The sequence below is a fragment of the Oncorhynchus nerka genome, linkage group LG18, assembly GCF_034236695.1.
Source record: "Oncorhynchus nerka isolate Pitt River linkage group LG18, Oner_Uvic_2.0, whole genome shotgun sequence".
In the NCBI taxonomy this organism is placed as follows: domain Eukaryota; kingdom Metazoa; phylum Chordata; class Actinopteri; order Salmoniformes; family Salmonidae; genus Oncorhynchus; species Oncorhynchus nerka.
Window position 1 is genome coordinate 53,946,795 of NC_088413.1, and position 18,801 is coordinate 53,965,595.

General features: G+C 42.1%; 1 protein-coding gene across 1 annotated transcript in view; it reads left to right on the forward strand.

Annotated features, from left to right (window-relative positions):
- The window catches only part of ldah (lipid droplet associated hydrolase), a 67,166-nt gene that overhangs the window by 12,519 nt on the left and 35,846 nt on the right, over window positions 1-18,801 (forward strand). The window contains exons 3-4 of the mRNA XM_029687898.2: window positions 353-487; window positions 4,207-4,376. Coding sequence (XP_029543758.2) covers window positions 353-487; window positions 4,207-4,376 — 305 coding nt within the window. The remainder of the gene's footprint in view (window positions 1-352; window positions 488-4,206; window positions 4,377-18,801) is intronic.

Below are 18,801 nucleotides of genomic sequence, written 5' to 3' on the forward strand. Positions count from 1 at the left end.
CCAACACTGCGGTTTGTGGTCCACAGACAGATGCATTCGTATCTTTTTTGTTGTTGTGTATTTTATCTTTATTTAACCAGGCAAGTCAGTTAAGAACAAATTCTTATTTTCAATGACAGCCTAGGAACAGTGGGTTAACTGCCTTGTTCAGGGGCAAAACAACAGATTTTTACCTTGTCAGCTCGGGGATTCAATCTTGCAACCTTTCGGTTACTAGTCCAACGCTCTAACCACTAGGCTACCTGCCGCCCCAACTTGTGAATCTGAATCGCTACATCCCTAGTTTTTATCATGTGGTGATACATTTGCAGAGCACTTTATGATGTTTATAGTGTTTTTGGCATCTTTGCAGGTAACCCAGGTGTGGTTGGCTTCTACAAGACCTTCATGCAGACGCTTCACCAGACATTGGGGCGGCGCTACCCTGTGTGGGCAGTGAGCCATGCTGGACACTGTGTGCCTCCTGATACTATGGACATGATTGAAGGTACATAACTAATTCATATCTCTTATTGAGGATGCTTTGTTCAGCTGGACTTTCTATGAGTCCTTATTGCTGGTGTATCCACAATGAACCACTTCCACTTATTCACATCAACAGTACATCTCCTGACCACTAATGACTGATTAGCTAGCTTTGAAATGGGCAGGTCCTTGTTAGCTCACTCTCCAATACAAAAGACGATGCTAAGGATGGCGCAGGAGAAGAGGAATGTTAGCTGAGCTGGACGAGTTAGCCTGAGCCAAGGGGCCTCTCCCTCTCCCTCTCTAGCCAGCACCACCATATGAGCCCTGTAATATTCATTCATAAAGCAGTGAGGACGTTTTTATTGTGCCTGATACATGGGAAAGACATTACCAAGCCCTCACATGTAGTAAGTTAAATCCCTTCTCTGAGGGCTCATGAGATACATTGGACGATACAGTTTGGATCTGTCCACCTTGAGAAGGACAAAGGACAAATGTATCCATCTTGAGGGTTTGTAAAGGACAGATAAGTGTGTAGGTGTAAGTTAACATTCTGTCAAAGTGTACCCTGGTAGGTAGACTCATTTGGATGTGCGATAACTAGCGTGAGTTCTCATGAAAACTTGATGGAAGTCTTGATTTCCAGGGTTCTCTTTACGTAGCTCAAAAGCCTGGAGACAGACATGACAAAGTCACGTAATCAGACAACCTATTTTGACCATATAGATTCCAATGTTGAATTTGCAGATGTCAGATGATTATGGTCATGACACAATATATATATATTTTATTATAATGAGAAATAATGATGTAATACTTAGTATTGTCCAGAGGTTTGGTAGAGTTGGTCTAGATTAAATAGACATTCATGTAACAAAGTGAAGCATTGAACAGTTCCTCTTTTATTGTGAACACATGGCACACACTTGTCGAAACTTCCAACTCATAAATGATTCATGGAACACACAAGGCAAAGTCTGGAGATAGTCAATAGATACAGTAAAAATAAAATCAGACAACCCTGCCAATTCCTAGCATGTCATCCGATCATCAGAGAGAATAAATGAAAACCACTCTGTTCAGCCTGGTGTTCTAGGGGGTGACAATGAGCAGCAGCCCTATCTCAAGATGGGCAGGGAAGGACTCATCTTTTATCCCAAAACCTCAACAACGGCCCTGATTAAGACCAGAGAAAGGCTCAAATTGTCTAGCAGCAAGTCCTGTGTTCATCTCAATAGTCCTTCATCATGTCTTTCCATTTGGTGAGATGCCCTTATCCAAGGAAATCTGCTCACTATGATTAGGATTTACTGTAAATACTACTAAATAATTTATCTGCTTGTAGCTATGATAGCCACGCTAGACCTGCACGCTCATGTGGTTATCATGCAGTATTATTCCAGCATTACTAACTAGGTGTTCAATCTTAGGATGGCACTTTCCATATCCACTCGACTATTACCCACATCCAACATGGAAACACAAACATGTCTGACATATCAGCTTCCTTTTCACCTCTCTTCTTGCGGCTTCAATCCAAGCCTTTGGGGATTTACCACCCTGGTCAACCCCTTGAATGCTTGCCATTGATTTACAACTCGTCAAAGAGCATTCAGTTTGCTAAGGGATAGGGTGGCATCGTAGAGCAGCAGCTTCTAAAACCTCTGGGACGTCCAAGGAAAGGCCTCGCCGATACAGAGAAACCCATACAGCATTGATTGGGCCTCCTCTGACTTTCCAGTGACTTGTGCAAATTAAAGACTGGCAGTTATTATTATTAACAGCTAATGCATACTTGATGAAGTTGAAAAAAAGTTTTCCAGTTTTGGAAAAACAAACAAGAGTAAAAAAAAAAGTGCAGCATTAAAGGTTCTATTCCAGATCTTCCAGTGGTAGAAGTGTTCCTGTGGCAAGGCAAGTTTTACTTGATGGTTTTGATGACTGTAAAAATATCTGTTAATGCAAACACAGGGAACATTCTCCCTGTGCCAGCATCAATAATCCATTCCTGGGTCACGGGATCCTCCAGGGGCCTCAGATCTCATTCATTTTGTCAGAATGAGTTTGCAACGCTACTTTTCACCAGCAACTTTCTCACTTTGATATGGCTAAATTGCACACTATTAATGTCCACAGTACTAAAACATGCATTCAGAAAATGTAATCCCCCCCAAAAAATGCTACACCAGCCAAGGTCTAATATCACGAGAGGTTTTTATGGAGACTTTCTGATTCCAATTATGCTCCCACCGCTATCGTCGGTCACGTCTACAACTCCATGTGATTTTTGCCATGGATATTGGTTGGTTGATTGTTTGAGCATATCTTTTGAAATAAGTGTTGGAGACAAATGGCACAAAATAGTAGAAATTTTCAATAATGACTTAAACCTTTTTGTTTACCACCACTTTATGACATTTTGGTCTGATGCCCAGCTTTTCAATCGGATCAAATAATTTCAAGACAACCTTCACTTTATCTTGTTTCTTGATCGCTCGTTTTTTAATGCAAGGTCGACAAGTGTGGCCTACCACTGTGGTACAGATGTTGAACCCAGCTTCACAAACCCTTTTGAGAAGGAAGTTTGTATTCTGAGAGGAAGTATGCACAGTACAGGAACTAGGCTGTCGCTAATCTCCTTCTCATCTCTTTCTCCGTATCCTCGTCAGCTTCATTAATGGTGCAACCGCACCCAATTACAGAGGAGAGAGTACCAAAAGAAAGAGCCTACACCTCCCATGTTGCAATCACTAACACCACAAGTTAGGTTTCTTTTGACACATAGGAAATCAGTTACCTTTTCCCTAGAAGAAAAAATGCAGCACACATTTATTGCACATTTGTGAGAAGGCTTTAATCGCTTAACGGGCCGCCCCAGCCTGGGATGTTCTTTCTCTTGCCAAGAGGATCATTATGTTGTGTGGGGGAATTTGTCTTTGCCATATGTTATTCTTTATTGATCCATTAATCACAATTTGCACTCATTTTGTTTTTTCCATTATACAGTAAGCATATCCCCAACCCCCACAACCTTCCCTACCCGATCCTTATGCTGTCTGTACAGAACGGCTGCTCCAAATTCCACTCTGAAAGAATCAAACATCAAGTCCCTCACCAATTATGTTCAATTCTATGCGGATAGATTTTTTTCGTTATTTTGAATTTTGAATTAGTCTTTTCCCGCCCGCTAAATCACCATAGACACTTTGTATTCTTCCTTTCGGTCTTTCTTACCTTCTCTTTCATCATCTCTCCATCTCCTTTTCTCATACCCTCTAATCATAACATTGTCTTGGATTTGACTGCTCTGCACAGGTAGGGAATTGTTAACCGCTTCCTTCAAAGTTTTGTTCTCTCACTAGATTTACAGCATTATATGATAAAATATCGTTAAATATCTTTCCAAAAAGATTACAGAAATGAAATCAAGATGTTTCTAGAGTACTTCTTAACTTCGATTGCCCTTTGGATGTTCTTGTTTTAATTTTGTTGTCAAAGGGACCTGCGTACTACTAATGAGAGGACATCAGTGAATGAAACAGTGAACATTACCGTAACATGATGTCCCTGGGCCTATGTTGGGGTGATCCATGTGCCAAATGTAAATAAAGACTATCTTGTGTACAGAGACATTGATGAATGATGCTGGCTCATGTCCTTGATCAGAATGATTTGGGTGATGGTGAAATAGATGATGTAATACTGAATACTAATAATGATGAACCTTGATCTTTGCAGACCCAACAGTGATGGCAGCGGGGGACGTGTTTGGTTTGAACGGGCAGATAGAGCACAAGCTGGCCTTCCTCACGGAGCACGTTCCCAGGGACTCTCGCCTGGTCCTGGTGGGCCACTCCATTGGCTGCTACCTCATCCTGGAGATGATGAAGAGGGATCCTGAGCTGCAGGTGAGTCCCCACTTTGATTCAAGTAATACTTTAGAAGTGAAGTTGTAGTGTAATGTCTATAACATGGAGATTTGTCAAGCTTTAAGTGATCTATGAATGTTTTCATAGATCTCTACAACCTTCTTGACCCACAGTTGACCTGCTTTTTATGTCCATACATTAGAATTACTGAATTCATTTACCACCATGATAAGCATTGATTCCCATATAGCTGCCTCTGCTACATGGCACTCTGCTGTCCAGTGATGGGTTAGGCTGATTCCAGGGTGGGAGCATGGCACATTGCGAAGTGCAGTGAAAACACTGCCTCAGCATGTGAGAGGTGCATGTTAGAGACGGCCTGTGAAAACATCCTAGGCCGAGATAGGACTCCCCCTGTAACCTTACCACTCCGCTCGCAACGTTAAAGGTTAATGGATTGAATAACAAGAAATTGTCTTTTTTTTCTGGGGGGCATTCCAGCTCTTATTTCAAGATAGAGCCTTTTCACAGGATGTTTTTGTCTTGTTTCTCTACTTGTCTGTAATTTCCCTTCTCTGTGGGACTTTTTCCTATGTCATATGTGTTGTAGAGACCAAAATGTAGAAACTTTGGTAACTGCTCTGTCTAATCTTAATCGTGCTATCTTTAACATTTCCTCAAGCAAATAGTGCATAGTGATACAGTTGAAGTTGGAAGTTTACATACACCTTAGCCAAATACATTTAAACTCCGTTTTTCATAATTCCTGACATTTAATCCTAGTAAAAATTCCCTGTTTTAGGTCAGTTAGGATCACCACTTTATTTTAAGAATGTGAAATGCCAGAATAATAGTAGAGAGAATGATTTATTTCATATTTTATTTATTTCATCACATTCCCAGTGGGTCAGAAGTTTACATGCACTTAATTTTTTTTTTTTTTAGCATTGCCTTTAAATTGTTTAACTTGGGTCAAATGTTTCGGCCCATTCCTCCTGACAGAGCTGGTGTAACTGAGTCAGGTTTGTAGGCCTCCTTGCTCGTACACGCTTTTTCAGTTCTGCCCACAAATGTTCTATAGGATTGAGGTCAGGGCTTTGTGATGGCCACTCCAATACCTTGACTTTGTTGTCCTTAAACCATTTTGCCACAACTTTTAATGTATGCTTGGGGTCATTGTCCATTTGGAAGACCCATTTGCGACCAAGCTTTAACTTCCTGACTGATGTCTTGAGATGTTGCTTCAATATATCAACATTATTTTCTTTCCTCATGATGCCATCTATGTTGTGAAGTGCACCAGTCCCTCCTGCAGCAAAGCACCCCCACATCATGATGCTGCCACCCCTGTGCTTCACGGTTGGGATGGTGTTTTTCAGCTTGCAAGCCTCCCCCTTTTCCTCCAAACATAACGATGGTCATTATGGCCAAAAAGTTATATTTTTGTTTCCTCAGACCAGAGGACATTTCTCCAAAAAGTTTGATCTTTGTCCCCATGTGCAGTTGCAAACCGTAGTCTGGCTTTTTTTCTGGATGTTTTGGAGCAGTGGCTTCTTCCTTTCTGAGCAGCTTTTCAGGTTATGTCGATATCGGACTCGTTTTACTGTGGATATAGATACTTTTGTAGCTGTTTCCTCCAGCATCTTCACAAGGTCCTTTGCTGTTGTTCTGGGATTGATTTGCACTTTTCGCACTAAAGTATGTTAATCTCTAGGAGACAGAACGTCTCCTTCCTGAGCGGTATGACGGCTGCATGGTCCCATGGTGTTTATACTTGCATACTATAGTTTGTAAAGATGAACGTGGTACCTTCAGGCGTTTGGAAATTGCTCCCAAGGATGAACCAGACTTGTGGAGGTCTACAATTATTTATTTTGATTTTCTCATGATGTCAAGCAAAGAGGCACCGAGTTTGAAGGTAGGACTTGAAATACATCCACAGGTACACCTCCAATTGACTCAAATGATGTCAATTAGCCTATCAGAAGCTTCTAAAGCCATGACATCATTTACTGGAATTTTCCAAGCTGTTTAAAGGCACAGTCAACTTAGTGTATGTAAACTTCTGACCAACTTGAATTGTGATACAGTGAAATAATCTGTCTGCAAACCATGCAAAAAATTACTTGTGTCATGCACAAAGTAGATGTCCTAACCGACTTGCCAAAACTATGGTTTGCTAACAAGAAATGCGAGTGGTTGAAAAAATGAGTTTTAATGACTTCAACCTAAGTGTATGTAAACTTCCGACTTCAACTGTATGTAGGCCTTTATAGATATACAGATCTGTAATAGTCAAGGAATGAATAATAAAGTGCTTAGTCTGAAAACATGCAGTACATAAAAATAGCTAATTCTATCAGGTTCTTTTATTTTATCTCATGTTTTCAAGTAAAAAACTTAAACAACCAGTTGGCTTTAAGTAGTGTCACCCAAATACCCCACGACCACTTAAATAGGCTACACGTTTATGCATCAACCTTGAGCTACGTCACTCCCTCTCTGTCTCTCCTTGAGCTGGTATCTCCTCCTGAGATTTGGCACAGCCCATTCTGTGGTCCAGCCGGCTCTGCCATATTCTTGTCGGTAAAAAAAGAATGAAGAGAAAAATACTTCCTTTCCCACTGAAGATTGCAGGCTGCCAAGAAGAAAACACAAGCGATTATGTCCTGTAACGTATGATGTGTGATAATCAGAAACTCCTGTTCCTTTGGGTCTCAGGTATTTGTGTTGGAATAATGGCTTGCCTTATGGGTTGGGACACCGACGAGGCCTAGGTAAGCAGTGGCGGGCCTTTTTGTATACTTATGGACAGAAAAGGAGTCAGAGTTCAGCTTGTAGCAGGGACCAGACTGGGGTGAGTTAGCACACTTCCAGAGCAAAGCATCTGGCATGCTGCCTGCCCCTGAAAATTAGATTTGGGAGGAAGGCCTGATGAGAATGTCTAGGTTATGCCCAGAGTTTTCTCCAGGTGATTATGAAGAGTTTATGTTTGGCCTGGTCTTTCTAACACCATGTTCATACAATTCTACAAGCTTTGCTTTGCATCTGACACAATTTGGAGAGAAGTTGTTGTTTGTGTCTGTTTGTGTGTGTGTGTACGTACAAGGTAGCATACACTTAGTATACAAAACATTATGAACACCTGCTCTTTTCAGGACATAAACTGACCATCTGAATACAGGTGAAGGCTATGATCCCTTATGGAGGTCACTTGTTAAATCCACTTCAATCAGTGTAGATGAAGGGAAGGTTAAAGAAGGATTTTTAAGCCTTGAGACAATTTAGACAAGGATTGTGTATGTGTGCCATTCAAAGTGTGAAGACACATTATTTAAGTGCCTTTGTACAGGGTATGGTAGTAGGTGCCAGATGCACCGGTTTGTGTCAAGAACTGCAACGCAAGGGCACCCGAGTGGCGCAGTGGTCTAAGGCACTGCATCGCAGTGCTAGCTGTGCCACTAGAGATCCTGGTTCGAGTCAAGGCTCTGTCGCAGCCGGCCGTGCCCGGAAGACCATTGGGACGGAGCACAATTGGCCCAGCGCTGTCCGGGTTAGGGGAGGGTTTGGCCGGCAGGGATGATCTTGTCCCATCGCGCACTAGTGACTCCTGTGTTGGGCCGAGCGCAATGCACGCTGACACAGTCGCCAGGTGTACGGTGTTTCCTCCTACACATTGGTGTGGCTGGCTTCCAGGTTAAGCGGGTATTGTGTCAAGAAGCAGTGCGGCTTGGCTGGGTTGTGTTTCGGAAGACGCACGGCTCTCGACCTTCGCCTCTTCTGAGTCCGTACAGGGGTTGCAGCGTTGGGACAATACTGTAACTACCAATTGGATACCATAAAATTGGGGAGAAAAAGGGGTAAATAAAAAAGAAATAAAAGAACTGCCACGGATATCATATTGGTCCATCCGCCAAAGGACATCCAACCAACTTGACACAACTATGGGAAGCATTGGAGTCAACATGGGCTAGCTTCCCTGTGGAATGCTTTCGACACCTTGTAGAATCCATGCCCGACAAATCAAGGCTGTTCTGAGTGCAAAAGAGGAGGGTGCAACTAAATATTAAGAAGGTTTTCCTAATGTTTGGTATAGTCTGTGTATATTGGTTAAAAAAATCAGTCTGATCTTCCTGGCAGCACCATCATGTTTTCCTTACCGGTACAGAGAACTGAGTCAAACAAAAAGCTCTTTAGAAGCCAACTCACTTAACCTATCCCTTTTCAATCTCTGTACCTGTCATTTACACACAAACAGCATCTCCCGTTGACGTGACAACAGATGGCTTTCCATCTTGCTCATACAGTTAGCATGTAAGAAAGGTGTCTCTGGGGATTCTCTGGTCAGAGGAGCGTTCTAAATCATTTTCAGCTTTGTGGCTGGCAGTTCTAACTGGAATCCAATTAATGTGAAATGATAGGTTAGACCATGTTGGCATGAGATAGCCATCAGATCATGTTGTATACATCCAATATGACTTTAAGGAAACCAGCTGCCTCAAAATATGTTTAGCGTGGCAGCTCTCTCTTCCTACCGCCTTTCACCACAAGGCTTGTTGTAGTAATGGAGAGGGTGATACCCTGATACTGGGCACAGCACAGCAGGCTACAAGGAGCCAAGTCTGTCTTATTTCAAATGGAAATCCTCACACTGTTTCCACAATGGCACTTTGGTTCAATGGAGTGTGGCTTGAGTGAGGCTTACGCTGGAACTTTCTGGCTGCTCATCACTGAGTAAATGCTGTGATTCACATTAGAATGACGCCACCTGTCAGAAGACAATGATCTATGATATACATTGACATCTGTCTCCCCCGAGATCATTGTCTGAGGCCAAGATTAAGAGCACAGCTGCCAAGAGTGGTCTTAAGTGGGAGACTACACTATTGAGACACCATCTTTGAATGGCAGGGGAAGGCTAGATTCAAACCAGCATGTTGAACGTTTATGCATTTGTTTGCTGCCTGCCCCCGTGTCTAATGTTTATGCTACTGTGCAAATACTACTGGGGTTTTTGTTGCCCAAACTTCAGAAGCAGACATTGGGGTCCAGTAGCAGGGGATAGCTGGAACACTGCTGGAGTGCAGGCATAAAGAGCTGATAGCCTGAGGGGTCAGGAGAAATATGCCGCAGGAATGTAGCCTCACAACCCACTGCAACATGGGGTGCTGGAAGCTGTGAAAACAATGGTCGCACGCAGTTCAGGGGAGTTTATATTTGAGTCTGTCTATGTTTATGTGGGCTATTAACTGCAATAGATCAATACTATGTGTTCTGAGTTTGTGCTTACAGTATATAGATCAATTCTAAATTCTGTCTACACGAATTTTATTTTATTTATTGAAACTTTATTTAACTAGGCAAGTCAGTTAAGAACAAATTCTTATTTACAATGACGGCCTACCCCGGCCAAACCCTAACCCGGACGACGCTGGGCCAATTGTGCGCCCCCCAATAAACAGTACTTTTTAGTAGGCTACGTTGTGATAGTATATTTAGCACTGTTTGGAAGAACATTGGATATGATATGCCAAAACAGTGATTTCACTGGTAACCACCGCTGACTTGTTTATGTTAATCTCCAGGGGATCATTATCAGGCCAGACAGACAGAAGCAGATTGGCAGAGAAATAAAGACAGAGTGGAAAAGTGATTGTTGGATATCTGGACCAGGTTGTTTATGTCTAGAGGAAGAATATGTATGGTATCTAGCCTATAGAGCCTATGTGTTGTCAAGCAGGGTAACTGACCCAACAGCCTTCAGTTTCATCTTCTGTATCTTAACCTTGTTCTGAACACCTCCAAAACAAAGGTCATGTGGTTCGGTAAGAAGAATGCCCCCCTCACCTCATACAAGAACTTGGGAGTATAGACTTGGTTTCCTCTATCGTAATCGCTATTCTTTTTCACCCCAGATGCCAAACTAACCCTAATTCAGATGACCATCCTACCCATGCTAGATTAGGTAGATGTAATTTATAGATCGGCAGGCGTTTATAAAACGCTATTAGGCCTCACTCCCCCCATCTGAGATACCTACTGCAACCCTGATCCTCCACATAGAACACCCATTCTGCCAGTCATATTCTGCCAGTCCCCAAAGCACAAAATTAGGAAACTGCTGCTTCCCTCTTTAATAATACCTTTGCTGATGACTTGAATCAGAATAATAAAGTCATACATTTCCAGAAACAGGCAAGATTCCCAAGTTCTTGTGAAGTGAGGCTCCAGTTACGAGGAAGTCGATACTCCAGTCCACACAATATGAAACATCCTTTTCTCTTCAGTGCTGAGCCCTAACCTGAGGTGATGATCACGCTGGTCTGCTGGTCCACATTCACTCTCTCTTTTAGAGAGTCCGTCAATACAGAATATTTCAAGAATTTTGAAAGTTTCTTCCAGTGCAGTCGCAAAAAACATCAAGCGCTATGATGAAACTGGCTCTCATGAGGACCGCCACAGGAATGGAAGACCCAGAGTTACCTATGCTGCAGAGGGTAAGTTCATTAGAGTTAATTGCACCTCAGATTGCAGCCCAAATAAATGCTTCACAGAGCACAGAGTTCAAGTAACAGACACAGCTCAACATCAACTGTTCAGAGGATACTGCGTGAATCAGGCCTGGTTGAATTGCTGCAAAGAACCCACTGCTAAAGGACAGCAATAAGAAGAGTCTTGATTGGGCCAAGAAACATGAGCAATGGACATTAGACTGGTGTAAATCTGTCTGTTGGTCTGATGAGTCCAAATTTTTAATTTTTGGTTCCAACCGCCGTGTCTTTGAGATGCAGAGTAGGTAAACAGATGATCTCCACATGTGTGGTTCCCACCGTAAAGCATGGAGGAGGAGTTGTGATGTGTGGGGGTGCTTTGCTGGTGACACTGTCAGTGATTTATTTAGAATTCAAGGCACACTTAACCAGCATGGCTACCACAGCATTCTGCAACGATACGCCATCCCAACGGGACAATGACCCAAAACACACCTCCAGGCTGTGTAAGGGCTATTTGACCAAGAGGGAGAGTGCTGGACTGCTGCATCAGATGACCTGGCCTCCACAATCACCCAACCTCAACCCAATTGAGATGGTTTGGGATGAGTTGGATGAGCATATTTGGGAACTCCTTCAAGACTGTTGGAAAATCATTCCTCATTAAGCTGGTTGAGAGAATGCCAAGAGTGTGCAAAGCTGTCATCAAAGCGAAGAATCTCAAATATAAATATATTTTGATTTGTTTAGCACTTTTTTGGTTACTACATGATTCCATACAGTATGTGTTATTTCATAATGTTGATGTCTTCACTATTATTCTACAATGTAGAAAATAGTTTAAAAAAACCTTGAATGAGTAGGTGTGTCCAAACTTTTGACTGGTACTGTACAAGCTCTAGGATGCCCACAGGCCTCACAAGACTCATCTGAAGGTCCCCCAGTACCAGCTGAAAAAAGTCATGTGTATTTAGTGACAAAAATAAGGGGTTAAAGACATAAAACATTTTTGTAAATGTTTGCTGATCTTTCTTATATACTTATACATCAAGGGGTCTTAAAATTCTAAATCAAATATCAAAATTATCCTTGGTATGACCTTCTTAAAAGGTTCCAAATAGCTTAGTAGACCCCCCCTCCCCTCTCCTGGCTTTGCGAAAGTATTCACCCTCCTTGGCATTTTTCCTATTTTGTTGCCTTTCAACCTGGAATTAAAATAGATTTTTTGGGGGTTTGTGTCATTTGATTTACACAACATGCCTACTACTTTGAAGATTCAAAATATTTTTTATTGTGAAGCAAACAAGAAATAAGACAAAACAATATAGAGAACTTGAGCGTGCATAGCTATTCCTCCCCCCCCAAAGTCAATACTTTGTAGAGCCACCTTTTGCAGCTATTACAGCTGCAAGTCTCTTGGGGTATGTCTCTATAAGCTTGGCACAGCTAGCCACTGGGAATTTTGCCCATTCTTCAAGGCAAAACTGCTCCAGCTCCTTCAAGTTGAATGTGTTCTGCTGGTGTACAGCAATCTCAATTGAGGTCTGGACTTTGACTAAGACATTTAAATGTTTCCCCTTGAACCACTTGAGTGTTGCTTTAGCAGTATCCTTAGGGTCATTGTCCTTCTGGAAGGTGAACCTCTGTCGCAGTCTCAAATCTCTGGAAGACTGAAACATTATTCCCTCAAGAATTTCCCTGTATTTAGCGCCATCTATCATTCCTTCAATTCTGACCAGTTTCCCAGTCCCTGCCAATGAAAAACATCCCCACAGCATGATGCTGCCACCACCATGCTTTATTGTGGGGATGGTATTCTCGGGGTGATGAGAGGTATTGGGTTTGCACCAGACATAGCATTTTCCTTGATGGCCAAAAAGCTCAATTTTAGTCTCAGCTGACTAGAGTACCTTCTTCCATATGTTTGGGGAGTCTCCCACATGCCTTTTGGTGAACACCAAACATGTTTGCTTATTATTTCCTGACCTGTTTGGAGAGCTCCTTGTTCTTCATAGTGCCACCTGCTTGGTGGTGCCCCTTTGCTTAGTGGTGTTGCAGATTCTGGGGCCTTTCAGAACAGGTGTATATATACTGAGATCATGTGACAGATCATGTGACACTTAGATTGCACACAGGTGGACTTTATTTAACTACTTATGTGACTTCTGAAGGTAATTGGTTGCACCAGATCTTATTTAGGGGCATTCATAGCAAAGGGGGGTGAATACATATGCACGCACCACTTTTCCGTTTTAAAATGTTTAACATTTTTGAAACAAGTTATTTTCTTCATTTCACTTCACCAATTTGGACTATTTTGTGTATGTCTATTACATGAAATCCAAATCCATTTAAAAATCGATTCCATTTAAATTCCAGGTTGTAATGCAACAAAATAGGAAAAACACCAAGGGGGTGAATACTTTTGCAAGGCACTGTAGTGGGCTAATAGCAGTAATGGCAAAAAAAAAAATGTCATATGTTTTATTGATACTTCAAGGAGTCTTAAAATTCTAATCTGGTATGACCTTCTTAAAACAATTCCATAAAGCTTAGTAGTTCCCCCAACCTGCACCCGAGTCTATAATATTGGGACCGCAGCGCATCCCGCCATAAGGAGAGACTGCTATCACGACCCAGCCATAGCCACATAGAATTGAGCTGCCACAAGCTCGATACCCACTAATATCATAAATATTATAACCTTTCCCCCATGAATGTGTCTAGTTTAGTTCAGGACGTTACACATTAACACATTTACAAGCAGTCTGAGATACCTACTGCAACCCTCATCCTCCACATAGAACACCCATTCTGCCAGTCACATTCTGCTAGTCCCCAAAGCACAAAATAGTCAAATTTAAGTCAAATTACTTGATATGAAAAAGGTTGAGAATCACTTTGATGGACTAACATGATAAATCTTGTGTTATGATAAATGTGACCGACCACCTTGATTGTCTTATGTAGCAAAATTTGATATTGTGTTTTTTACATTGGATAAAAGCAGATGTACAAAATGGTATATCATACACTGCATTTGAAGAACAATGGGAAAGTAATTATGCTTTGAAAGTGGATAAACTTGTAACTTCACTTTTGAGAAAATGACCTTTTGAGAAAATGTTTTGATCCGAGCGTTCTGTCATAACAACAACAGTCAGGCACTCAAGCTAACTGGCTAACGTGAGATAACCGTTCATAGACCATTTTACTCGCCCTAGCAGAGCTGGTTAGGCTGTTTTTATGTTATCCAGAGCTTTGGTGACTGCAACTGTGCTGCTGGCAACAATATATGATTTTTTTGCCAAAGTTTACTGACACCAGCCATATTCAACAGGTGTTGAGCGTTCGTAAATATGTCAGTTATTTTGCGCTCTGGCACACTCAGACGAGAGTGCTCTGAAATCGGAGTAGATAGCCAGAGCGAATTTACCAGCTACGTCTATCAACAGTTGTTACGGTGACATTCTATTGAAATGGTTACTTGTATAGTGGAGTCTTTTGTTAAGACATGTAGCTAGCTAGCTAGGTAAACAATGAACCATAATCCCAACTCACCCTGCATGAATCTGCAGGTAGCTAACCAACCAGGTTCAATGTTAGCTAGCTAACATTAGGCTATAACTAGCAAAGCAAATGGCTCTGAGATACGAATAATAAGATCATACACGTAACATAACGTTAGCTAGCGAGCCAGCCAGCTAACATTAGCTTGCTAGCTAACAGTACGCTTTAACTTGAAATGAAAATGATTTTCTGTCAAAATTAGAAACGTGTAATATCATGGATGTATGCCTCCCTGTCACAGATGCCATGGTTGCCCTTAGTCTGAAGATGTAATCCGGGTACAGGTGTTTTCTCCATCTCCTTACCTATCATACTCTAATTCCACTGATTTCAAACCTCAGTCCTCCAGAAAGTAGAGAGCAACACTTATGCAGTTCTACTACGTGATAAAAAAAAATTAAAAGCTCCGTTAGACAGGATTACCTACTGTACACATACTGATCAGCTCAAATAGACAGAAATGTGCTATATGGCAGACCAATCCAAACTAATTTCTAGGCATGTCCAGCCCGCTCATTATCTCAGCCTATCATGGCTAGCGGGAAGGTTGCTGGCTTTTTCTATGGCTAAACCAACTAGGCTCGTGATTTAACACTTTTATTTGTATTTACAGATGGCATACAAGTCTGTTATTAAGGCACATTAATCTTCACATGTTCCAGAAGGCATCTTTGCCAAATAAACTTATTTTAATTTAAAAAAAAGTTTAAATATCTCTCCTGTGAAGTAGTGACATGCGCCTAGTTTCCTGAAACGAGTAACAAATATTAGTTAACATGTATAATGATGGGGAAAATGAATCTTCAGAATTTCTTCTAGAAGCTATGGAGTGATGACAAATGGTGACAAGGCCTCAAAACACAAGCCTCTGGAAAGACGCCAGATCTGGGAGGCCCTTAAAATCTCACTTTTTCCTAGGTGCTCAAACTGCCCCAGCTGTTTCTGTTGAATGGCAACATTTTATCACACCCATTATTCATGGTTTTGACTTCGCAAAGCCAGGTTCTACATCTCCACCAGGCTCAGAACATCTTTCGCATAGGAATGTGAGGCGGTAGTTAGAAATGGAAATGTACTTTCCTATGGGACTGAGTTATCATCAGTACCGTAGTAGCCCTATGAAGTCTTTGTCACTGTTTTGGGGTGGATGCTGAAGCTAAGAGAGTAATGGCCAAGGTTGTGTACCACACCTCAAATGTTGAGTGACTGGAGACATGGGTTGGACATGGATAGAAATGTTTTGAATACCTTTTAATGGAGATATGTGTATCATTAATGCAGCTCTGTAGCTGTTCAGTGCCTTACAGCAGGAGTGTCAAAGTAATTTTGCCAATGGGGCCATTTCTGTAAAGCCACATTTCAGGAGGGCTGCATATTGGTGACGACAAACAAGTGCATTGTTACACACTTATGTAGTCTATATGCTTACTTAACACCATAATCTGGCAATTGCCTTGACTGCATTAACAAGCAGTTTAAATAAGTTGGGTCCTAAAATGTCCACTGAGCCTCATGTTTGACCCCTGCTCTAGAGGTTCTATATACAATGTACACACCCTATATAGTGTAATGGAGTCTAATAGTGTAATGGAGAATATTGATGGCTTGTTAACTGTTTGGGTGGGCTCTGGCAAATTTGACAAACTAGATCATTTTCATCAGCCTGATGGGAATATTACATCTACAAATGATAAATAAATGAATACATATTGAAACATTTTAATCTGCTTTTGTCTTTCATCTGGATAATGAAGGCGTTTATATAGAGCAAGAAAAAGATTGACCTCATTACCTTTCTCTGTGGTCAGGAGTATTCATTACATTATGACCTTCACCATAAGTGTGTCGTCACAAATCTACCTGTCATCCCCACATACGTTCTCTGGTCCAGCTTTCCATAACTGTACTTTCCACCTGATGTCACTTACCAGCCGAGACAGCTGACACACGTAGACACCACATTATATGCCATGGAGAGTGAGCCCTTAGGTCAACTCCATCCTTCCCTGTCTCCAGCTCCCTCCTCTTTCCTAGTCAGAAAATCCACGGAGCAGGCCTATAGCAGGGAGTTTGGGCATATCAATGGAGCCTGAGCAGTCCCCAGGCTACTTCTCTCTTATGAGGTGCGAGAGAGGTACGCGAGGAGAGCTTTAGTGCAGCCCTTAACCCACACTCTGTCACTTAACAGCAGCGGCTGCAATGGTCTGCACAAGGCCTTCCACACGCTCCATGGCCAGGTGGCCTGTATACTAATGTTTTACGACCAGAGGAACACCTGCTGTCTAACAGTGCGCTGGGTCTGGCCTGGCACTGCGTGGCCTGTCGGTCCATTGGACCTCGTTACCGAGTGTGTTAGGGCGGGCTGAAAGCCCCTGACCAACGTTCCATGCTGTTCCCAGAAACTTCTGTTAACTTTCCTTCTCTCTTTCCTACACTTTTCATTTCTCAACTCAGCAACAATAAAAAAAGGAAGGTAATATATCTATAAAACAACTAATGTTGGAATTTTTAGTCGTTGACAAATTGTTCCCATTTCGGAAAACCATTTGGTTTCCTTAGTTCCTGGGTAAAGCTGTACCTCTCTGAGCTTGTGTGTTCTTTACAAATGTTTCACTGTCTCAGGAGTTTGACTTCAGGAGTTGACTTCAGTAAACAGTACGTACGTGTGCATGCGTGCGTGTTTTATTTCACGAAACAGACTGAACATACACCCAAGTGAAATGTACGTGTCCTGTTGGCTGCAGCTCTGGTGCATCTGTAAAACATTAACATTCCTGCTCTGTCACATTTAGAGCTCAGGTCTTTAGAAATCAGCCCTTTTCACTGGGACATCTTAAGTCCACTCCTTTCGTCCATCCTCTGTCCGGCACAGTACAGCCAGATGCTGTTGCAGGTTCAAGGACTCTTCTGACCCAGCCACAGGGACTGGTCGTGTGTGTGTCCTAAGAAAACAAGCCGTAATTGAAGGGAAGACATGAAGCTTGTGTACAGTGCTTTCAGAAAGTATTCACATCCCTTGACTTTTTCCACATTTGTGACCCAACACCTTGATTCAGTCGTATGCAGCAACATTTTAAATGGTGTTATAATTTTTTTTTTTTTTTTACATTGGATGAAAGTATAGACTCAGAGCTAGACAATTTTATATCAAACACTGCAGTTAAGGAACAATGGGAAAGTAATTCTGCTTTGAAAGTTGATCAAATTGGCCCGTGAATGTTTTGGTACACCTACTGGAGAGCTCTTCTTTGTCTACACCCATTCAGCATTGCTCACACCCTCTTAAGCCTTAGCCCCATCCATTTCTTTTAGGATTCACATTTGAGGCCATGTGCTAAACAGAGTATGGTAGTGTAGCAAACAATCAAAGATTAAGACTAAAAGTGCTGAAAGTAATAGTAAAAAATAGTCTTTATCTAGTCCTTGGCCTATATCCTAATCTGACTTTGGTGCCGGTCATGTTGTATTTCACATTACCGTCTTTGGTAAACACAATATCAAATAAAATCTAAATGTATTTGTCACATGCACAGGATACCGAAGGTGTAAATACTACAGTTTAGACCTGTAATCCTAACCCATACTACACTATATATAGTATGTGGACACCCCTTCGAATTTCTGGATTCAGCTATTTCAGCCACGCCCCTTGTTGACATGTGTATAAAATCGAGCACACAGCCATGCAATCTCAATAGACTAACATTGGCAGTAGAATGGCCTTACTGAAGAACTCAGTGGCTTTCAATGTGGCACCGTCATAGGATGCCACCTTTCCAACAAGTCAGTTAATCAAATTTCTGCCCTGCTAGAGCTGTCCCGGTCAACTGTAAGTGCTGTTATTGTGAAGTGGAAACGTCTAGGGGCAACAACGGTTCAGCTGGGAAGAGGTAGGCCACACATGCTCACAGAATGGGACCGCTGAGTGCTGAAGTGCGTAACACGTACAATTTGTCTGTCCTCGGTTGCAACACCCACTATCGATTTCTAAAACTGCCTCTGGAAGCAATGTCAGCACAAGAACTGTTCGTCGGGAGCTTTATGAAATGGGTTTCCATGGCAGAGCAGCCGCACACAAATCAAAATAAAATGTATTTATATAGCCCTTCGTACATCAGCTGATATCTCAAAGTGCTGTACAGAAACCCAGCCTAATACCCCAAACAGCAAGCAATGCAGGTGTGGAAACACGGTGGCTAGGAAAAACTCCCTATAAAGGCCAAAACCTAGGAAGAAACCTAGAGGAACCAGGCTATGAGGGGTGGCCAGTCCGCTTCTGGCTGTGCCGGGTGGAGATTATAACAGAACATGGCCTAAATGACCAGCATGGTCAAATAATAATAATCACAGGCAGAACAGTTGAAACTGAAACTGGAGCAGCAGCACAGCCAGGTGGACTGGGG